The 24,435-nt window shown below is 41.8% G+C and overlaps 1 protein-coding gene across 1 annotated transcript in view; it reads left to right on the top strand.

Annotated features, from left to right (window-relative positions):
- LMTK3 (lemur tyrosine kinase 3) overlaps positions 1–24,435 on the top strand; it is an 89,976-nt gene that overhangs the window by 49,813 nt on the left and 15,728 nt on the right. The window contains exons 6-9 of the mRNA XM_044278066.1: positions 10,427–10,514; positions 15,947–16,095; positions 22,257–22,341; positions 23,795–23,916. Coding sequence (XP_044134001.1) covers positions 10,427–10,514; positions 15,947–16,095; positions 22,257–22,341; positions 23,795–23,916 — 444 coding nt within the window. The remainder of the gene's footprint in view (positions 1–10,426; positions 10,515–15,946; positions 16,096–22,256; positions 22,342–23,794; positions 23,917–24,435) is intronic.

The following is a 24,435-nucleotide window of genomic DNA, read 5'->3' as shown; positions in this document are numbered from 1 at the left end:
TTTCTACTGGTGTGGGCCCCACAAAAAAAATGATTGAAGCAGGGGTGCTATATACCAATTATATACTTTCTATATAGTGATTTGTGTAGTGCAGCATTTGTTTGCGGTTTTGCTGCGTTATCTCAGCTACAGATAGTGACAAACAACATTGGAACAAATAATTTCCACTGGTGTGATATGCCACTTGCCCCCCCAAAAAAGTAGAAAAAAAGTGGGCTACAGTAAAAATTGTTATTCAGTGACCGCATAATGCACCTCGAGCTACATAATCATGATTTATTTTATGTCAGGTAAATGCCTAATTTTTAAGGCCCGTACTCCTGTGGCCTAAAATAAAATGTTTCTAGGTGCAGGGCACATTTCAGAGAATTTCTTTTTAAAAGGATAAAAATGTCCCCTGATTAAGATACATATTTTTTGTTGGAACTTTTGTCATTGATCCCTCTCTAGTATGCCACTGTCCATGTTGTGGGACTATTTGTACACTTCTACTAAGTATTTGGTGGCTGCAAATATGAGCTAAAGGTTTTTCAAGTTCACCTGCCATTAAAGTGAATGGGGCCCTCCGCAAACTTACGGGTCGCGAACATTTGATCGCGTTCGCGCGATCGCGTTCGTGAACCGTCCTGGCCGATGTTTGTCCATCACTACCGCTCAGAACAGCTGGTTTGGCTGAAATGTATAGGGATCTCTCGGCTCTCCGCTGACATATGATGTTGGAGTAGAGAAGGATGGGCAAAGTGAATATTTTCACCTGATCTTTTTGGGACTGACGGTGACTTTCTTCTTTTTCCACATTGACAACACATACATGCTCACGTGAACCGAATGTGTATGTGATTGACGAAGTTGGGAGAGATAGCTGTGGGCCGAATGGTAGTTCGTCCGACAGGTATTGAATGTGGATGGCCATCTTTAACCTTAAACTAGATATTACCATGGAAAATTAATAAACACCAAGAACATTTGAAAAAATATATATGTTTTACCTAAAAAACTTCTTCTCACAATGAATTCTCTTTAAATGAGAAGTGACCTCAAGGCAGTAGCGTGCCTAGGGTGTTTGGCACCTGGGGTGGTTTCTTTCTCTGTCACCCCCCCCTCACCAAATACTTTAAAACATGTTTACCCCCTCACAGTAGTATTGCCCTCATTGTACAACCTTCACAGTAGTTTTGCCCAGATATGTGCCCCCTCATGGTAGTTATGCCCATATTCTGCCCACTCACAGTATTTATACCCTCACTGTACAACTTTCACAGTAGTTATGCCCACATTGTACCCCCTTAAAGTACTTATCCCTTCATTGTGCCCCTTTCTCAGTAGCTATGCCCTCATTGTGCCCCCTTCACAGTACTTATGCCCTCTCTTTGCCCCTTTCACAGTAGTAATGTCCTATCTGTGCCCCTTCACAGTTATAATGCCCTCTTTGTGGCCCACTCACAGTAGTTATGCCCTCTCTGTGCCTCCTTCTCAGTTGTAATGCCCTCTCTGTGCCCCTTCAGAGTAGTTATTCCCTCACTGTGCCCCCATAACAGTAGGAATGCCCTCTGTGCCCCTTCACAGTAGTAATGGCCATTGTGCCCCCTTCATAGTAATAATGCCCATTGTGGCCCCTTCATAGTAGAAATGCCCATTGTGTCACATCCATAGTAGTAATGCACCATGTTCCCCCTCCACAGTAGCAATGCCCATTGTGCCTCTTCCACAATAGTAATGACTATTGTGCCCGCTTCATAGTAGTAATGCCCATTGTGCCCCCTTAATAGTGGTAATGCCCTCTGTTCCCCCTTTGTAGTAGTATTGTTCTCTGTGCCCCCTTTGTAGTAGTAATGCCCTCTGTACCCCCTCTATAGTAAAAACGCCCATTGTTCCCTCTTCACAGTAGTAATGTTCTCTGTGCCCACTTCACAGTAGAAAATGACCTCTGTGCCCCCTCAGTTTTAAAAAAACAAACAAAAAAATAAAACAAAAAACATAATGACTACTCACCTTGTTCCGTTCCTGATGCTCACATCCAGCTCTATTCTGTAGCCACAGATCACTCTGCAGCACTGTGTAGGAGGAGCTTAGGCCGATTCCTGGGCTGCAGGCTCCTCCCCCACAGGACGGCAGCGCGATCTGTGCCTGCAGGCTGAATGGTGGAGTAATGGTCTCCCTGCTTCACCATTCAGTGTGGGAGAGACAGTACACGGGGAGCTGAGTGACAGGACTGCAGCTCGCCAGTGCTCCAGCAATGAGTGCTTCCATATGTATTGATGGAAGCGCTCATTGCTTCTGGGCTCTGGTACTCCCCTATGAGAAGGCACCCGGGGCGGTGCCCCCCCCCCCCCCCCCCCTCCCTTTAGCACGCCACTGCCTCAAGGATATACAAAAGTTAATTCAATGTGTGCAGAGATAATTTTTTAACATATACCTCCAGTTATAGAAAACATCTGACTTGTCAGAAGCTCCCACCAATAGCAAGGACTCGTGTGCTTTTCCCCTGGTTTAATTTGAAAGACATGTCAATAGGTTATTCTCACCTTTCTTAATGGAGCAGAAAGGCTTATTGTTCTCTAAAGAGCATTGCTTACTGTCTGTGAACCCATATCCACACCCATGAGAACCTCTGACAGTACAGTAAAAGCTTTCTAATCTAGATATACACTTACAACTGGCTAAGAGTAGCACCTTCTTCTTTTGGATCAATGGACAACTTTGTTATATGTTCTAATCACAATCCACATCAATTGTCCATATCATAAGAACTCAATACCTGAAGATTACAATACTGCTTAGGGCGGCTGTCATTTTGGTCAATAAGATGAATGAGATGATGCATGTGGACAACACTTGAGTATCTCACACCCTTTTCACTAGGACCTGGCTTTATTGGCTGAAGTATACTTACATACACGATTGGGTATTGGTCCATTCATGCTCCTATGTTGCACCCGCTTTCATATTTTGTCATTTCACATCTTTCTTTTTACATTTGCTCCATAGTTACCCGACAGATAACTATCTTTTTCTATCTTTTTCCCTTCAAGATTTCTATGTGCTCTTTGACTCAGACAATGATGAGATCTTACCATAGCCTACTTATAGGATTACCACGATACATATATGCACAATCTAATAGTCGCCCATGTATATATTCCAAATATCTTTCCCATTTTAAAATGTATTCACTGAAGGATTATCTTGTGCACAGTCAACCACTGATCTGTGATGTTCTTATCCATAATAGGAGTGTGACCTAGATCTCAGCCTTCCAGACTTGTTTTTCCTTAGATCATTCAGAAGAAATTGAAATTGTTGAGATCAACAGGAAAAGTTAAATAAGCCTCATGCAATGAAGGAAATCATTTTATATGAGCACATAACACACAGCATTATTTTTTTTACTTATCCAGTATCCCACTATGTGTTAATATTTAACCATTACAATTACTTCTACTTAAACATGAGTGTATGGACTCCCACATTCCTGTACAAAACAGATGGAGTAGCTGTAGAAATTCATACTTCCATTTCCACTAGTAAATTAAGGTTTTAGACTATTGGATGGATGTTTTATATGTTTATATAGACATCGACACAATTCTAACATTTTTGGCTCTATACACCACCACAATGGATTTGAAATGAAACAAACAAGATGTGCTTTAACTGCAGACTGTCAGCTTTATTTTGAGGGTATTTACATCCAAATCAGGTAAACGGTGTAGGAATTACAACAGTTTGCATATGTGCCTCCCACTTGTTAAGGGACCAAAAGTAATGGGACACTTGGCTTCTCAGCTGTTCCATGGCCAGGTGTGTGTTATTCCCTCATTATCCCAATTACATTGAGCAGATAAAAGGTCCAGAGTTCATTCCAAGTCTGCTATTAGCATTTGGAATCTGTTGCTGTCAACTCTCAAGATGAGATCCAAAGAGCTGTCAATATCAGTGAAGCAAGCCATCATTAGGCTGAAAAAAACACAACAAACCCATCAGAGAGATAGCAAAAACATTAGGCGTGGCCAAAACAACTGTTTGGAACATTCTTAAAAAGAAGGAATGCACCGGTGAGCTGAGCAACACCAAAAGAACCGGAAGACCACGGAAAACAACTGTGGTGGATGACCAAAGAATTATTTCCCTGGTGAAGAAAACACCCTTCACAACAGTTGGCCAGACCAAGAACACTCTCCAGGAGGTAGGTGTATGTGTGTCAAAGTCAACAATCAAGAGAAGACTTCACCAGAGTGAATACAGAGGGTTCACCACAAGATGTAAACCATTTGTGAGCCTAAAAACAGGAAGGCCAGATTAGAGTTTGCAAAACAACATCTAAAAAAGCCTTCAGTTCTGGAACAACATCCTATGGACAGATGAGACCAAGATCAACTTGTACCAGAGTGATGGGAAGAGAAGAGTATAGAGAAGGAAAGGAACTGCTCATTATCCTAAGCATACCACCTCATCAGTGAAGCATGGTGGTGGTAGTGTCATGGCGTGGGCATGTATGGCTGCCAATGGAACTGGTTCTCTTGTATTTATTGATGATGTGACTGCTGACAAAAGCAGCAGGATGAATTCTGAAGTGTTTCAGGCAATATTATCTGCTCATCTTCAGTCAAATTTTTCAGAACTCATTGGATGGCCCTTCATAGTGCAGATGGACAATGACCCAAAGCATACTGCAAAAGCAACCAAAGAGTTTTTAAAGGAAAGAAGTGGAATGTTATGCAATGGCCAAGTCAATCACCTGACCTGAATCCCATTAAGCATGCATTTCACTTGCTGAAGACAAAACTGAAGGGAAAATGCCCCAAGAACAAGCAGGAACTGAAGACAGTTGCAGTAGAGGCCTGGCATAGCATCACCAGGGATTAAACCCAGCGTCTGGTGGTGTCTATGCGTTCCAGACTTCAGGCTGTAATTGACTGCAAAGGATTTGCAACCAAGTATTAAAAAGTGAAAGTTTGATTTATAAGTATTATTCTGTCCCATTACTTTTGGTCCCTTAACAGGTAAGAGGCACATATGCAAACTGTTGCAATTCCTACACCGTTCACCTGGTTTGAATGTAAATACCCTCAAATTAAATCTGACAGTCTGCAGTTAAAGCACATCTTGTTTGTTTCATTTCAAATCCATTGTGGTGGTGTGTAGAGCCAAAAATGTTAGAATTGTGTTGATGTCCCAATATTTATGGACCTGACTGTATATATAAAAAGAGAGACAACTTAAGAGCAAGTAGACTTAAGGGTGTGCATACTAGCGAGACATCCAATGGAGCTCTCATGGTCTAGTCTCAGGGTGACACCCTCACGACTTCACCTAACCCCACCACAGTCCTGTGTCTTAAGGATCAAATATGCTTTCCTCTAGCAATGGATAGAAGGGTATTAGTGCTCAGCTCTTCAGTTACTGTCATATAAGTTTGTGACTCCTTATTGATTCTGGGGGCTCTCTTCTTATATTCCCACTATTACCTATTCAGTGAGATGATGCTTATCAGGAACCTACAGTGTCAGACTGACCTTCCAGAGTACTAGAGGATCCTACAGTGGGCCAGGGCTAACAGGGACCCTATGGTCCATCTGAAAGGTATTCAATATAACTTTGAGCTGACGTTAGAGCCAATCACCTACCATAAGTGTCTGTTTTTTATGCAATTAAATTAGAAATGGACATACAAATGTTCTGTACAGATCAGATTGATAGTGGACACTCAGATGGGCCCAAGGAACCCCAGTCTGACCCTGGGAGCCTCTACTATAGCAGTTTAAAGCCTGTTTTTTTTCTAAAATGTCCTAGGATTAAGGGGATTTGGTTATAAATATACATGTAAAATTTAAGGCTGTGTTCACATGTGTTGCAGATTCCATAAAAAAAAATAAAAAAAAACAGGAAAAAATAGCGTGTTATTTTGTCCAGTAGAGTGATGAGCTTCCTGACAAAACTCGCTCATCTCCATCATGTGAGGAATATGTTGCTTCCTTCATTTTCATTGTTCTGCTCCTGTTATATGTTATATACTGCATTTATACGACTTTGTTGTTTACAGTTTTGATGTGTTATGTGGCATTTGCTACATGTATTTATTTTACTTTATTTTTCAAGTCTCATATAAGTGATTCTCTGTGATACTTATCTGTAAACGAAAAGGAAAATAATTATATGTTGTCTAGCAAGTGCCATGTAAGGCTACTTTCACACTAGCGTTTTTCTTTTCCGGCACTGAGTTCCGTCACAGGGGCTCTATACCGGAGAAGAACTGATCAGTTTTATCCCCATGCATTCTGAATGGAGAGTAATCCATTCAGGATGCATCAGGATGTCTTCAGTTCAGTCGTTTTGACTGATCAGGCAAAGGATAAAACCATAGCATGCTATGGTTTTATCTCCGGTGAAAAAAGACTTGCCTGAATGCCGGAATCTATTAGTGCCGGATCCAGCATTCAAAATACCGGAATGCCGGATCCGTCCTTCCGGCCTGCGCATGCGCAGACCGGTAAAAATGTGAAAAAAGATACAAGACGGCTATATCTGTCCGCATGAAAAAGGGAAGGGACGGATCTGTTCTTGCAATGCATTTGTGAGACGGATCCGCACGGATAGTCACATCAAAATCGGCGGCTCTGGCGGGCAGTTCCGACGATGGAACTGCCCGCCGGATCACATTGCCGCAAGTGTGAAAGTAGCCTTAGTTAGCCCATGGGTACAAGACACAGAACTAACAGAATTTACCCATGGATTATATTATTCTACTATGCAGAGGTCTTTTGAACTTGTATAAGAAGGGAATGTGAACAGAATTCTAAATGTAAGATGAAAAGATAGAAATTGACATAAAACAATGTAATGCGTTAAATGTGGAACATTCACGTCCTTATCTAATTTGCTCTGTATATCTTTTGCAACTATAAAAAAAGCAATTTACAAATATATATAAAATATATTTATAAAGTCTTCAGATCCTTTCACTTTTTTTACATTTTGGTATGTTGTAGCCTTGTGCAAAAAAAAAAAAAAATCAAGTTTCCCTCCCATCAATCTGCACTCAATACCCCATAATGAGAAAGTGAAAACAGAATGTTAGAAGTCTTTGCCAATTTATTGAAATTAAAAAACAAACATCTTGGATTGACACAAGTATTCAGACCCTTTACTCAGGACTTAGTTGAAGCACATTTAGCAGCGATTACTGCTTCAGTCTTCTTGGGTATGATGCCACAAGGTTTGCACACCTGAATTTGGGGATTTTCTGTCATTCTTCTCTGCATATCCTCTTTAGCTCTGTCAGGTTGGATTGGGACCATCGGTGGACAGACATTTTCAAGTCTCTCCCAAAATGTATTATTGGGTTCAAGTCAGGGATTTGGCTAGGCCACTCCTATGTTGTCTTGGCTGCGTGCTTAGATACCTTGCTTTGTTGGAAGATTAATCTTATGTCTGTCTGAGGTCCAGAGCATTTTGGCTCAGGTTTTCGTTAAGAATATCTCTGTACTTTGCTCCATTCAGATTTTTCCTCAGTCTCCCTGTCTTGTTTTTTTTTTTTTTGGGCAAATTCCAGACAGGCTGTCGTGTTTTTTTATTTTATTTTTTCTTTACTGAGGAGAAGCTTATTTCTGGCCACTCTGCCATAAAGCCCAGATTGCTGGAGTGCTGCAGTGATGGTTGACCTTCTAGAAGTTTCTGCATACAAGATCTTTGGAGCTCAGTCAGACTGACAGTTGAGTTCTTGGTCAACTCTCTTACCAAGACCCTTTTTCCTTGAGTACTTTGTTTGGTGGGGTGGCTAGCTATAGGAAGAGTCCTGGTTGTTCCAAGCTGCTTCCATTTAAGAGTTATGGAGCCCAATGTGATCTTGGAAACTTTCAGTGTAGCAGAATTATTTTTTACTCACCTCCACAAATCCTGTCTCTACAGGCAGCTCTTTCGACCTCATGGCTTGGTTTTTACTCTGACCTACATGATCAGCGGTAAGATCTTATATAAACAGGGGTGTGTCTTTGTAAATCATGTCTAATAGACTGAATAGTAGGCCCCAAGAGCAAAATGTTTATTGTTATATGAAATGGTCCGAATACTTATGTCCATGCAAAATTTTGGTTTATACTTTTTAGTAAATTTGCACAAATTTCTACAAAACTGTTTCCACTTTCTTACTGTGGGTAATGGGGGCAGATAGATGGGGAAAGCTTGATTTTTATTCTATTTTAGCACAAGGCTGCATAACATAATTGAAAGAGCCTGAAGACTTTCTGAATGCATTGTATATATATATATATATATATATATATATATATTCCTCAATGTTGAAATTGTAACACCGAGAAGGACATGTCATAAGGTTCTGCAAATCAAGGAAGTAGCAGGTGTTACTAAGATCTGGAGATGATCACATTTTCAAGCAGCTAGCTCCATTCTGTGGCATGTGGGAGGGGCCTAAAGCCTGATTAAAAGCAGCAATTTTTGGCCAGTTGAGAGATCATTGTGTGATGCCTCCTGTTCATTGACATGCCAGATATCGCCACTTGTCACAAACTGAGAGAGACAGAACCCTTGAACTGAAACGTATTACTCCAGCAGATCTTTATGCACCCTGGCTGAGACCTCAGCATTGTTCAATGTTGTGTGTCCCAGTGGTTAGGAGAACAACGATCACCTGGAATGACAGCAAGAGGTGAATAGAGGCGAACATCTGCATGGACAGATCATCTAATTAAAAGAATAGCTCATAGTGATCAATTCTTTACTGCCAATGAAAATGGACATCACATCCCAAGCCTAGGTTGGCAAGCAATGCCTACACAAACCTTCAGAAGGCTTTTGCACGACAATGGGCTCTGGGGCTGCAGGTATTCAATTGGCCTCATGCTACTGCTCTCAAAGGCTATCATGGTGCACAGCAAGACAGCAGTGGAAGCTGGAGTAGAGTACAGTGATAGCTGGAGTTGGTCTGGAAATCCCTTGGGCAACGCCATATAGAGGCCTTCATAAGGGAATGTCACACTGTTCCTACTCTTGGGATTATGGTGTGGGGTGGCCTAATGTATAGTGGCTGGACCCCTCTAGTCTTCATTTCAGGTACACTAACAGCTCGATGTTACATTGATTTGGCCGTGAAACCATTTGCACATTTATTTCTTCAAAGTGTCCCAGGAGCCATTTTTCAACGGACAAAGCCAGGCTGCATGTTGCTCATGCTACTGTGAGCAGCCTGCATGGCCTAAAAGTGCTACTATGGCCTGCAGTATATTTGGACTTGTCTGCCATTGAGCACAACTGGTATGTCACTGGCCCGCAGTTGCAAAGGTTGCTGCCAGCAGTGGATCTTAATGACTTATGTGCCAAAGTGCATTCAGCGTGGTAGAACATTCCTCAGATAACCATTAGTAACCTCACTGATCAAAAGAAAAAGGAAAAAGTCTGGTACCGTGTTAGCCAATAGAAAACTAGTTTAGTGCTCTCATTAAGAGAAACAAAATAAGAGTATTGCAGGTTTGATACCTTTTAATGGCTAACAAAAATAGAAGTAATGATGTTACATAGCGAGGAGTACGCCCGATAAAGGGACTGGTGATGTCTCGAAAGCTCGCTATGTAACATCATTACTTCTATTTTTGTTAGCCATTAAAAGGTATCAAACCTGCAATACTGTTATTTTGTTTCTCTTAATGAGAGCACTAAACTAACCTCACTGATAGCATGCCAAGGCGTATGTGTGTGTGTATTTGTGTGTGTGGTTCTTATACACAATACTTAATAAATCAAGACGTTTTGAATATAGTTTCCATTTTTTTCATCATTTTCATAACAGTAACATGTCTATACATCCTGTGATTTCCATACTTCCAATACTCCTTCTTGGTGTTGCAATTTCAGTGTTGAGGAGTGTATATATATATATATATATAGTAAATGATTTTATGAATTTTTGTGTTAGGGTACTTTCACACTTGCGTTAAACTAGGGGCTCAATACCGGAAAAAAAAAACTGATCAGTTTTATCCTATCCTTATACCGCACATGCTGCAATATTTTCTCCGGCCAAAATTCCGGAACACTTGACGGAATGCTGGATCCGGCATTAATTTCCATTGAAATGCATTAATGCCGGATTCAGCACCAAGTTTTCCGGCAAAACGGATACGGTTTCCCGTTCTGCGCATGAGCAGACCTTTAAAAATGGGAAAAAAATAAATACTTGATCCGTTTTTCCAGATGACACCAGAGAGACGGATCCGGTATTGCAATGCATTTGTGAGACAGATCCGCATCTGGATCCGTCTACAAATGCTATCCGTTTGCGCACAGATTTCCGGATCCGGCAGGCAGTTCTGGCAACGGAACTGCCTGCTGGATCCTCCCAACGCAAGTGTGAAAGTACCCTTAATTTGTGCACACTTACCATCATATTGACAATTTTTTTTTTCCACTAAAGAAGTCTGCAGCATCCAAACATTTTACAATGCCTGGGACTATGCACAGAAACGATCCCCTTCCTCCTCATCATGGAGTTTTGTCAATTGGTAAGTGTAAAGTTATTTGACATTCTGAAGGAGAAATCTGCTATTTTTTTCTCACCTAGAAAGTACTAAATATGTGAATAAATTCAGGAGGACAAAATATCTCCTACCTACCTGGGCTACACAATGACTTTGGCAGTAAGATAAATGTATGTAGTCTGTTTTGTGAATTCATGCAACTCAGGTTATGCAAATTCTGTTGAAGGAAGACTTGGTGATGTTATGAAATATAGCATACCAAACCTGTACACATTCATACACTCAGAAGAGTTATGTGCATAAGACCCTAAAGCATTCCTACACTGTCAGATAACCCTGCAGAATAAGCAATACTGTAATGGGACAGCACTCATTCAGTTTCATGCAATAGTCGTGATTTTAATTTTGTATCCACCACTAGTTTTCACATAAAAAGGGCTTAGATTGGTTGCCCTTTTTCAAGCTACTTAGTGAACAGTCTCCAGATTGAAAAAAGGCAACCAATATAATCCCCAAATGTGGAATACATGTGCGCAAACTGGTGGCGGATTCAAAATAAAAATTCTAGACTATTGCATGGAACCGAATGAGTGCTGTCCCATTACTTTACCATAACAGTACGATGTCTTAGACCTTCTGGTGGAAGAGGTCTAAGAAGTTGTACAGAGTATTTACTGAATTGCAGAATAAGCAGCCACATCTATATACATGAATATGCTATATAAATACATTACTTGTGTCTGCCATTTTTTAGCAGTTTACCCCTCTGCAATCTTCAGCTCTAATTTGAGATAGGAGACTCTGCTACCTAAGAATCAAATAGAACAGGCATGTCCAAAGTGCAGCCCTCCAGCTGTTGCAAAACTACAACTCCCAGCATGCCCTAATAGCTGTAAGCTATCCAGGCATGCTGGGAGTTGTAGTTTTGCAACAGCTGGAGGGCCGCACTTTGGACATGCCTGAAATAGAAGCACAATATAGGACACTATCCAGAAGTTCTGAACAATAAAGACATGAATAAAGCACTTGGGTTAAGATAGAAAAGCTACTATTCACTAAAGCAATCTCTGCGTGTGTCTGTCTTTCTGCATCTCACTCACTGCAGCTCACTCCTTTTCTCCTCCTCCTTCCTTAGATTTCTGATGGAGCTTGTTATCTGATCCTTCAGTGATCCAACAGCCCGTCATGTTTTCACAAGACAGTATTAGCAGAAAATACTGAGAAAATGTTAGTTTAAGAAGCAAGGGATAGCAGGAAAACAGCTGATAAGAGGAGAGACATTTTCTCTGCTAATATACAGCATATTACAAAGTTTATTATATTCACTTATATTCATACTATTGATCTATGCAAAGCTGTGAAAAGGAATGAATATATATACATATATATATATATATATATATATATATATAAAGAAGGTTAAAAATTTGTAAATATAAAAAAAAGAATTCAATTCAATATGGATCTCTGCTCCACATATTGCAACTTCACAGGCATAGCCGTAGAGGTGCAGTATGGAAGGTGCTTCAGGGCTCCCACAGAAAGCTCTGCCACATAAGAGGATACCTCTGGTTGCCTTTTATCCTTGGATACAATCAACTTTATGCTAATGTCTGTAAAGTGCTGCAGAATATAGTAGCGCTATATACAGTAAGTGCATACGATAAATAAATAAATAAAATAAATATGAAAAAAAAAAATGCCAGAAGTATTGAATCAGCAGGGGCATGAATCTGGCTGACACTATGGGTGCATTCAAACGTCCATAAATGTTTTGTAGTCCATGGTCCACATGTTGCGGCACGTATAGGACATATCCTATCTTTTACAGAGTGGCCGAGCGGAAGTCAATGGGCCTGCACTGTGATTCAGCATGCACACAGCCAGTATCCAAGTTTTGTGGATCCGCAATTTGCAGACCGCAAAACACTTAAGACCATGTGAATGCACCCTAAGGGGCTATTAGTTGTGATCAAGGGTTACATCACCTCCCAGGGTACTTCATCAGAGGTGACAGATATCTATTTTAGATGACAGTGTGGTCTCTATTAAAGGGAGCGTAACCTCAAAATTAGGTCTATTGCACACGACCGTATGGCTTTTTCAGTGTTTTGCGGTCTGTTTTTCACGGATACATTGTTCCGTTTTTTGTTTCCGTGGGTGTTTCCGTTTCTGTTCAGTTTTTCCGTTCAGTTTTCTCCGTATGGCATATACAGTATACAGTAATTACATAGAAAAAATTGGGCTGGGCATAAAATTTTCAATAGATGCATTTCTGTATGTGTTCTGTTTTTTTTGCGGACCCATTGACTTGAATGGAGCCACGGTACGTGATTTGGGGGCAATAATAGGACATGTTCTATCTTTCAATGGAAAAACAGAAATACGGAAACGGAACGCATACGGAGTACATTCCGTTTTTTTGCGGACCCATTGAAATGAATGGTTCTGTATATGGACCGTATACGGAATGCAAAAAACGGTCATGTGCATGAGGCCTTAGTTTTGATCGAGCACCAAAGTGCTCGGGTGCTCTGGTGTTCGAGTAGAACACGTTTGGAAGCTCGGGTGCTCTACAGAGCACCAGAGCACAATGGAAGTCACTGGGAGAACCAGAGCATTAAACCAGGCACCCCCTGCTCTGAAGAGGGGAGGGTGTCTGGTTCACAGGAAAAGATCAGAAATTGATGGAAACACCACTGAAATGGTTCAGGAACAGCATTGGGGGATGTCTAGATGCATCTTGGACTCCCAGGTCTCTGCTGGGAACGATGTTGTCCGAGTAGTACGCAACTTTTACAGACTGACAATAATACGCACCAAACCGAAGATAAAATCGATTTTAGAGTAAAAATTATTAGGAAACATTCTTTCTTGTATATTTACTTGTATATAAAGTGCAAGTGCTGCCAAAAATAACAAGGAAGAGGCACTCCGATACAACCTGCATATCACATAAAGGAGGGCCTCATTCACATTGTGGTACAATTGTTCAGGTAGTGGGACTCCTACACTCATAAAGCCTATGCACTAAGTGAAAGGGCTGCCAAACATTACCGGCACACCAATACACCCCTTATTACATATAAAGGAGGGCATCATACACACCCTTGAAAAATTATTATTGATTGTATGCTGGTGACCCTCTAAAACGTTGGGGGCTAGGGCCTGCTTCTGATCTGACCATCTAAAACATTATGGACGAGGGCCTGCTGCTGAGCTGATCCTCTAAAACATTCGGAGCGAGGGCAGCCTAATAAGCACGTTGATATGATGGAGGAGGAGGAGGACGAGAAAAGGAAGAATGAACCATATACCCTTTTTTGTGGTGGAAGGGGTGCATGGGAATACAGTGTATTTAATACACCATAAAAGCCACATTTAAAGTGCCTTTATGTTCAGCCACTTTCCTCTGGTGGAGTAGAGAAGTCAGGGGCAATCCAGGCCTTGTTCATTTTTATAAGAGTCAACCAGTCAGCATTTTCAGTTGACAGGCGGATGCGCTTATCAGTTATTATGCCCCCAACAGCACTAAATACCCACTCTGACAAAATGCTGGTGGCGGGGCAGGCCAGCACCTCCAAGGTGTAGAGCGCCAGTTCGTGCCACGTGTCCAACTTGGACACCCAGTAGTTGTAAGGCACAGAGGGATCACTGAGGATGCTGAGATGGTCTGCTATGTACTCCTTCACCATCTCCCAAAACTTTTCTCTCCTTGTGACACTAGGCCGCGCATCAGTGGGAGTGTGCTGGCAGGGTGTCATGAAACTGTCCCAGGCCCTGGAGAGTGTTGCCCTGCCTCTGTTGGAACTGCTGTGTCTTCCCTTTGTCTCACCTCCTCGGTTGCCCAAGGAACTACGTACTCTGTAGCCAGTGTTGTCAGCTGGAAATTTTTGTAGCAATTTTTACACAATGACCTTCTGGTATTGCACCATTTTGCTTTTCCTCTCCACCACAGCGGGGGTCGAGAAGGGTGAACAACCAGTAATCAGTGTTGGCCAAAATGCGTACCACGTGAGGGTCACGGGAAAGGCAGCCTAACATAAAGTCCGCCATGTGTGTCAGAGTCCCAACAGACAAGACTTCGCTGTACTCATCAGGAGGATGACTCTCAATCTTATCATCCTCTTCCTCCTCTTCGGCCCATCCACGCTGAACAGATGGAATAAACCTGCTATGGGTACTACACTCTGTAGTAACCGTCTTCTGCTCCTCCTCCTCATCATCATTCAATTCGCGCTGAGAAGATGAACTGAGGGTAGTCTGGCTATCACCCTGTGTAATGTCTCCCCCATTTCCACCTCTTCCACATGCAAAAGCGTCCTCCTTCATTGTGAGCAGCGACGTTTCAGTAGACACAGAAGTAGGATGGTTACGCTGATAATAGCGACATCGCCACTCACCATCTGTGTTGATTCCTCAAAGTTGCGTAAAACCTCACAGAGGTCAGACATCCATGCCTACTCATTGCTTGTGATGAGCGGAAGCTGACTGGAAAGGTGACGACCATTTTGCAGCTGCTATTCCACTACTGCCCTCTGCTGCTCACAAAGCTTGGCCAACATGTGGAACATGGAGTTCCAGTGTGTACTAACGTCGCACAACAGTCGGTGAGCTGGCAATTGCAAGCGCTGCTGCAGCGTTGCCAGACCAGCGACAGCTGTAGATGAATGACTTTCGGAAATGGGCACACACGCGGCACACCTTCACCAGTAGCTCAGGCAAATTGGGGTAGGTTTTGAGAAACCGCTGAACCACTAAGTTGAGTACGTGGGCTAGGCATGGTATGTGTGTGAGCTTGCTGAGCTCCAAAGCCTCCACCAAGTTACGGCCATTATCAGACACAACGATGCCTGGTTCTAGGTTGAGTGATGAGAGCCACAGCTCAGTCTGGTCCCTTATCCCCTGCCACAGCTCTGCGGCGGTGTGCTGTTTGTCACCTAAGCAAATTCGTTTCAGCACGGCCTGTTGCCGCTTCCCCACTGCAGTGCTACAATGCTTCCAGCTACTGACTGATGGCTGACTGGTGCTGCAAGATCATAATTCAGAGGTGGAAGTGGAGGAGGAGTTGGGGGGGTTGCAGCCACTAATGTAGGTGGTGGCGGAAACCCTGATGGATGTAGGGCCCGCAATCCTTGGCGTCGGTAGCACCTGTGCCATCCCAGGGTACGACTCGCTCCCGGCCTCCACAATGTTCACCCAGTGTGCCGTCAGGGAAACGTAGCGTCCCTGGCCAAAAGCACTTGTCCATGTGTCAGTCGTTAAGTGGACCTTCCCATTTAGTGCTATGGCCTGTGGGTGGCTAGTCAGAATTCTTCTCTGTATATTTCTATTCTGTGCAGGACGTAACATTTTGCTACAGATTCTCCCTTTATCTGCAGTGCTGTTTGCCAGGTTTTTGAGTTTAGCAGATGCTCGGCACTGACCTCTTTTTGCATCTTTTCTTTTCTTTGTAGGGAGATTTGAAAAGGTATCTCAGAGCACAGAGGAAGGCTGATGGAATGACCCCTGACCTCCTAACATGCGACCTTACGACCCTGCAGAGAATGGCATATGAGATAACGCTTGGACTGATGCATCTTCATAAAAACAATTACATCCACAGGTAGTGTATATTCTGTGCTCTGTGCATTTGTCATCTTTTACATAGTATTGATATGTCATAGTCCATGGTGACATGTCATAGGTTTTGATCGGTGGATGTCTGTGTGCTGAGACCCCTACAGATCATTGAAATAAGGAGGGAGAATCTCTCAGCTGAGCGCTGGGCCCCTCGTTACTCTTCTTTCTGTGTGGATCCACAGAAGGTGAAGGGCTTTCTGTACAAGCACGCTTGGCTCTCCTCACATGCAAAGCAGAACCAAAAGGGCAATCAGGTGGGATCTCAGCACCCAGACCTCTACCAATCTAAATGTATTACATATGAGAAGTTTGTAAAAATCATAGGTACATTACCAGTGCTATGAATGCTTTCAAGAGTTTTATGAATTAAGGTACAAGCATATTGTTGTCATATATGGGTTAACCAAGCCTTTGATCTGCTGTTTTTGGAATTCATGGTGGATCTGAAGAATATCCCACCTAATCTATATAAGGCCTCATGCACACGACCATTGTGTCTTTTGCAGTCCGCAAATTTTTTAACCGCAAAACACGGATGGCACGAACGGCACAGACAGCCATTGATATAACTGCCTATACTTGTCCGCAAAACGGACAAGAATAGGACATTCTATATTCTTTTTGCGGCCCATCGAACGAAGCAACGGATGCAGACTGCACACAGAGTGCTGTCCGCATCTTTTGCGGCCACATTGAAGTGAATGAGTCCGCATTCGGGCCGCAAAAACTGCGGCTCAGATGCGGACCAAATCAACAGTTATGTGCATGAGGCCTAAAAGTGGATGTGCAGGTAGAGGATTGTCAGTCAGACTTTTTCCTGCTTGGAACAACATAGGATGCAGTGACATTTACACAATCTGCTGCAATCCCTTATAGCAGGCATCCTCAAACTGCGGCCCTCCAGCTGTTGTAAAACTACAACTCCCACAATACCCTGCTGTAGGCTGATACCTGTAAGCTGTTCGGGCATGCTGGGAGTTGTAATTTTGCAACAACTGGAGGGCCGCAGTTTGAGGATGCCTGTCTTATAGCAACCCTTTATGTAACCTATTTACCTATCATTCATGGTGCTTTTTACTAGATTATTATTATCACTACTACATTGCATAAAGAGGAAAAACTGTGGGTGGGATGGATTGGATATTCTACAGCTACAATACATTAAACAGTAGAAAAGCTCCAAAATCACCTTACAGTGCACACATAACATATATAGGTGGACATTTATCATTAGGTAAACTGGCTTAGTTGCCTATATCAATCAGTCAGATTCCACCTTTCATTCTCAGAGTTCCTTTGGAAAATAAAAATTTCAATCTGATGGCTTGCTATGGATAACTAAGGGTACTTTCACACTAGCGTTTTTCTTCTCCGGCACTGAGTTTCGTCAAAAGTGCTCAATACCAGAAAAGAATGCATCCGGATGTCTTCCGTTCAGTCTTTTTGACTGATCAGGCAAAAGATAAAACCACAGCATGCTACAGTTTTATCTCCGGCCCCAAAAAATGAAGATTTGCCTGAATGCCGGATGCAGCATTTTTATCCATAGGAATGTATGAGTACCGGATCCGGCATTCAAAATACTGGATGCTGGATCCGTTTTGCTGAATGACACCGGAGGGACGGATCCGGCATTTTCTGACTGATCAGGCATTTTTATAACTGATCAGGATCCTGATCAGTCTTACAAATGCAATCAGTTGGCATACGTTTTGACGGCGATGGAACTGCCGGATCACTCTGCCGCAAGTGTGAAAGTAGCTTAAGCCAGTTTTCCTTTGCACCAGTTTTGATAAATCTCCCCCATAGTGTCCAAATAATGCCACCACAGCTATATAGTGCCTGAACAATATTTCCATACAGTGCCCTATTAATAGAATTTAGGTTTATAATGATTCATTATACAAGACAATACTCTAGAGACAATTGTGCTCCCCTACCATCAAGCAGGCAGAAGCAAGCACTTACTGTAGTGCTGGTACATTCAGCAGTCTGTTTTCAGTATAATAAAGGTACTTATTAATGTATTGTGCTTGTCCTTATTGCCTCCTTTGCTGGGTGGATAACATTTTTCATCACAATTACGGTCACCGCTGCAGAGCAGATATGAGGTGGCCATGAGTGGAGGGGCTGCATATGTGTGCCTATGTGCACTACTGCTCCTCTTCCTATAGTGTGCATGCATGGCCACTGGAGAGGTTGGCACTTATCCTATAGTGCGGAAGCACTGCCACCACTGCTGGATTGCAGGGCGGTCGTAACACCTGGATCTGAGCAGTGGATAATGTGATTTAAAAATGAATCCAGCCAGCAAAGGAGGCAATATGGGCAATCACAATAAATTAGTAAGTGCCTTGTATTAAATTTCTTTACATAATAAATGCAATTTGCTAATGAGAGACAATGAGAGTAATGACTGGGATATAACAATACCAGGGTTCTCTCTATATAGGAAAGTGATTAAATGGCCAAAAAGAAAAGGGGAGAAGGCGCTCATAGGTGGTGGTTGACAAGAAATGTTGTTACTTGTTCCTAGCCAGGGTGAGTGGTTGCTACTCACCTTGGTTAGATTGTACTTTTGGTAGTACAGTTCTGGTGGCGGTAAAAACGTGGGGTGATGTGGGTTGGTGCAGCCGATTGACGTCCAAGTTGACCATGGGCGGGAGCCAAGCCGCCACTTTGGTGCGAATTGTGGTGTATGGGGAGGTTGCTCGTCTGCACTGGGTTCATGCAGTGAGTGGATGGACACAAGGCGTAATTCACAACCCAGTTGAGGATACGAAATATTTTTTATTTTTTGATTAGCAAAGACGACGCGTTTCGGGGTACGCAGACCCCTTTACCAAGTCTAAAAGGATCAATACAAAATTTGATGATGTAATATGTATAAAAATACAATTAAAATTTAAATTAGAAATGAAAGTTAATATATAAAAATATATATATAAGAATATGAATTGACGGATCCATGGGTATAAATGGACGAATCAATAGGTAAAATAATTTTGTTAGGTTAAAACAAAGACGAGATAATTGTATAAGCATAAGTATAGGCTTGCATATAGAACTTGTAAAATGATATAATAATAAGGAATAAATGACTAATACATATATGCAGACGGATATGAATTTCTACAAATATGAGCGGTTGTATGTGTATCTGGTGCTGGGTGATTCTGTTTGGTTGTATGGTCTGAATTTCGACTGATCAATGTGTGGAAAAAGAGTTTTTTCTTCAAAAGACAAATGTGTTACTGAGTGAGTATGTCATGTATGAGATGCTGTGTGTGGGTCATAAATTATATTATAATATAAGTACCTGTATTCTTGTCACCGTAGGCTAATTGGAGGTCACTCTCGTTGGAGATCCCTTATTTGGGTTTTTTTTTATGTTGCGGTCCGCACTGCTGTGGTGGGTGATAAAGTTATGTTTAGTGGGGTGGCGAATGGATGTAGAGATGGGAGGGACAGGGTGAGTGAGGGGTTAATGAGAGAATGTGAGGATATGTGAATCTGCTGGTTGGGTTATGTTACATGGTTGGTTTTAATGGTTCGGGTTAACACCATAACTTGTGTAGGTGTGATATATAGACCACCTAGCCAAGTCAAAGAAATAAATGATCTACTAGGAAATAGCTAAAATGACATTGAAGGGGGAAGTTATCATTATGGGAGACTTCAATCTTCCTGATGTAAACTGGAAAACAAAAATAGCTAGTTCTGCCAGGAGTACAAATATTCTAAATTCCCTACTGGGATTATCTCTACAGCAAGCAGTTGAGGAGCCAACCCAGAAGGAGGCCTTTTTAGATTTAGTATTCACAAATAGGAATTTGGTATCTGATATTACTGTAGGGTAAAGCTTGGGATTTAGTGATCACTAGTCAGTGTGGGTTACTATAAGTACAGTGACTGAGTCACACCACACAAAAACAAAAGTTTTAAATTTTTGAAAAACTGACTTTTTTAAAATTAGATTAGTGGTATACGAGTCCCTATCAGATTGGAACAGTTTCAATGGAGTCCAGGAGAAATGGGACTACTTAAAAGTGGCACTATTGAAGGCAACAGAAAATTGCATTAGGCTTGTCAGTAAAAGCAAAAAAGGGAAGAGACCATTGTGGTACTCAGCAAAAGTGGCCAAAATCATTAAAAACAAAAAGATAGCATTTAGTAATTATAAAAATAGAAAAAACAAGGATGACAGGCAAATTTATAAGATTAGGCAGAGAGAGGCCAAACAAGTTATAAGAGCTTCTGAAGCACAGGCAGAAGAGAAATTAGCTCAGTCAGTGAAAAAAGGCAATAAGACATTCTTCAGATACATACATGAAAAAAGTAAACTAAAACAAGGAATTAGCAAATAAAAAAAAAGAAGGAAGGTATATGAAAGAAGATAAACAACTAGTTGACTGCCTCAATGAATACTTCTGTTCAGTTTTTACAAAGGAAAATGAAGGAAAAGGACCTCAGTTAGGAAAGAAGACTAATGAATCTTTTGATGTATGTGTCTTTACAGAGGAAGAGGTTCCAAGTCAGCTGTCTTAAATTAATACAAATAAGTCACAGGGGCCTAATGGGATACACCCAAAGCTATTAAAAGAGCTCAGCGGTGAACTAGCAAAACTATTAACAGATTTATTTAACCAATCACTGGCAACAGGAGTCATCCCAGAAGATTGGAAATTAGCAAATGTTGTGCCCATTCACAAGAAAAGTAATAGGGAGGAATCGGGCAACTATAGGCCAGTAAGCCTGACATCAATAGTGGTGAAATTAATGGAAACCATACTTAAGGAGAGGATTGTGGAACATCTACAATCCCATGGATTAAAAGATGAAAAACAGCATGGGTTTACTTCAGGGAGATCATGTCAAACTAATCTTATAGATTTTTTTGATTGGGTGACTAAAACCATAGATGGCGGAGGTGCAGTAGACATCGCTTATCTCGACTTTAGTAAGGCTTTTGATACTGTCCCACATAGAAGGCTTATCAATAAATTGCAGTCTTTGTGCATGGTCATATTGTTGAATGCATTAGGCAGTGGCTGAGGGACAGACAACAGAAGGTTGTAGTCAATGGAGTATATTCAGACCATGGTCTTGTTACCAGTGGGGTAGCTCAGGGATCTGTTCGGGGCCCATATTGTTTAATATCTTTATCAGTGAAATTGCAGAAGGCCTCGATGGTAAGGTGTGTCTTTTTGCTGATGACACAAAGATTTGTAAAAGGGTTGATGTTCCTGGAGGGATACACCAAATGGAAAAAGATTTAGGAAAACTAGAGGAATGGTCAAAAATCTGGCAACTAAAATTGAATGTTGATAAGTGCAAGATAATGCACCTGGGGCGTAAAAACCCAAGAGCAGAATATAAAATCTGTGATACAGTTCTAATCTCAGTATCTGAGGAAAGGGATTTAGGGGTCATTATTTCAGAAGACTTAAAAGTAGGCAGACAATGTCATAGAGCAGCAGGAAATGCTAGCAGAATGCTTGGGTGTATAGGGAGAGGCATTACCAGTAGAAAGAGGGAGGTGCTCATGCCGCTCTACAGCGCACTAGTGAGACCTCATTTGGAGTATTGTGCTCAGTACTGGAGACCATATCTCCTGAAGCATTTTGATACTTTGGAGACAGTTCAGAGAAGAGCTACTAAACTTGTACCAGGAAATATTAAAGGACCTTAACATGTATAGCTTGGAAGAAAGACGAGACAGAGGGAATATGATAGAAACTTTTAAATACATAAAGGGACTCAACAAGGTGAAAGAGGAGAGAATATTTAAAAGAAGAAAAACTGCTACAAGAGGACATAGTTTTAAATTAGAGGGGCAAAGGTTTAAAAGTAATATCAGGAAGTATTACTTTACTGAGAGAGTAGTGGATGCATGGAATAGCCTTCCTGCAGAAGTGGCAGCTGCAAATACAGTGAAGGAGTTTAAGCATGCATGGGATAGACATAAGGCCATCCTTCACATAAGATAGGGCCAGAGGCTATTCATAGTATTCAGATATATTGGGCAGACTAGATGGGCCAAATGGTTCTTATCTGCCGACACATTCTATGTTTCTATGTTTCTAATCCTTTTAATTTTTAATTTTTTTTGAGTAATTGATTTTATTTTGCTCTATTACTCAGTGATCTTGCCCTAAGAAACTGCCTTCTCACCTCTGACCTCACTGTCAGAATTGGAGACTATGGCATATCTCACAACAATTATAAGGTCAGTAAAAAGTTTCATGTAAAAGAGGAGCTGTCATCATTCCTTACATATCTGTTTTAGTAAATACTTTTATTTCCCATAAAATAACATTTATAGAACATCTTTGAATTGTAAGTTGTGCAATTTCTCTGTCTTTCCTCCTAGAAATGTATAAATAAATTGACAACTGGGCATTGCCAGTCCCCTGACAGTTCCCTGACTGCCCCCCTACACTATACGCAACCAGTATGCCACATGAAGGCCTGAGAAGACAAAAAGCATAGATACCAGTTCAGACGCAGGGGACTGCCAGTGCTGTGCCTAATTTATGACCAGGTGTACCCCTCATCACAAATTAGGTGCAGCATCCGGCCACGCATGGGATTATCAAAGACCGGTATATGATAAATCAAGCCGATTATTTGTAGTTTATTATATAATGTATAGAATTTAGGTTTATCATTATTAAAGGGGTTGGCCCATCATAGACAATGGGGGCATATCTCTAGGATATGCCCCCATTGTCTGATAGGTACGGGTCCCACCTCTGGGACCCGCACCTACACCGAGAACGAAGCGGGGAAAGGTGCATGTGCAGCCGCCCTCCACCTACACCGAGAATAAAGAGGGGAAAGGTGAATGTGCAGTCGCCCTCCATTCATTTCTATGGGGCCACCGAAAATAGCCGAGCACTGGTTTGGCTATTTCCGTTGGCCCCATAGAAATGAATGGGAGTGTTGGCCACTTAAGAGTGGTCCGCTCCGATTCACTTGTACTGTTTGGGGAGAACGCTTGCCGGTGGCCGGGACCCAGGAAACCTGGGGTCCCCCTGCCAATGCTCTCCTCGCTCTATTCTTGGCGTAGGTGCAGGTTCCAGAGATGGGACCCGCACCTATCAGACAATGGGGGCATATCCTAGTGATATGCCCCCATTGTCTATGATGGGACAACCCCTTTAAATCAGCAGGACATACTCTAGATTGTGCTCCCATATCCTCAAGCAGGCAGAAGTAAGCACTTGGTGCTGGTGCATTCAGCAGTCTGATTTCAGGGTTTAAAGGGGTTGTCCAGAATTAGAAAAACATGGCAGTTCTCTTCTAAAAACAGTGCCATATGTGTCCATGCTTTGAGTCTGCTATTGCAGCTCAGCTCAATGGAAGTGAATCAGGCTGAGCTGCTGTACCAGACAAAACCTGTGGACAGGTGTGGTGCAGTTTACAAAGCAGCCAGGTTTTTCTAATCTTAAAAAACTCCTTGAAAGGTATCATGTCATAGACATTCTGCGTAAGTTTAAACGATTCATAGGGAAGACAATTTTAACATTTCACTAAATCTAGTCTAGACATAGAAAGACTCACATTTATATTTCTTTATTTCCCTAAAGTTCTCTCTAGTACAACATGTTCCTTGCAATGTCTCATGTGCTATTAAAAGGGTTAAGACGAATATGGTAGCTTATTTTATTTGCATGTAGGAGGACTACTATATCACTTCGGATCGTCTCTGGATACCATTACGTTGGGTTGCTCCAGAACTTTTAGATGAAGTTCACGGAAACTTAGTTGTGGTAGACCAAAGCAAGGAAAGCAATGTCTGGTAGGTCTCCATATTTCTTCTCAACAATTTTATTCTGCCCTAGATTTCTTCACTTGTTTTCTTTGTAGACAGTTGATCTCTTTCTTGTACACAAGTAACATATGCAGATGTAATGCATTATTTAAGACAGCGGATCAGAAGATACCTATTTATTATCATTCTGTATGCTGACAGACCCAGAAATGTCCTCATTTACTGTAAGGAAAAAGCAGCCGCCAGCATACAAAGGCATGAGTCTCTTGTGGTTTTCCCTAGGAGGTAAAAAGTTACAGGTGTTGTCCCATCAAGACTAGTAATGAGCGGCAAAGGCAATATTCGTTTTCGTGATATTTCGCAAATTTTTCGCATAATATTCACAATAAATTTGCGAGTCATCCATATAAACCAGAGCAATAACCATTAAACAGCAGTGGCGCTTACTCTAGCAGACTGAAGCCATTTACATATTACATGGACCATCATTCATCTGAATGCCCTCCATGTCATGCCAGCACTAGATCTACTCTGCATCAGCTGCGG

This window comes from Bufo gargarizans, chromosome 2 (genome assembly GCF_014858855.1).
Source record: "Bufo gargarizans isolate SCDJY-AF-19 chromosome 2, ASM1485885v1, whole genome shotgun sequence".
Classification (NCBI taxonomy): domain Eukaryota; kingdom Metazoa; phylum Chordata; class Amphibia; order Anura; family Bufonidae; genus Bufo; species Bufo gargarizans.
This window is presented reverse-complemented; position numbering and strand designations above follow the sequence as displayed.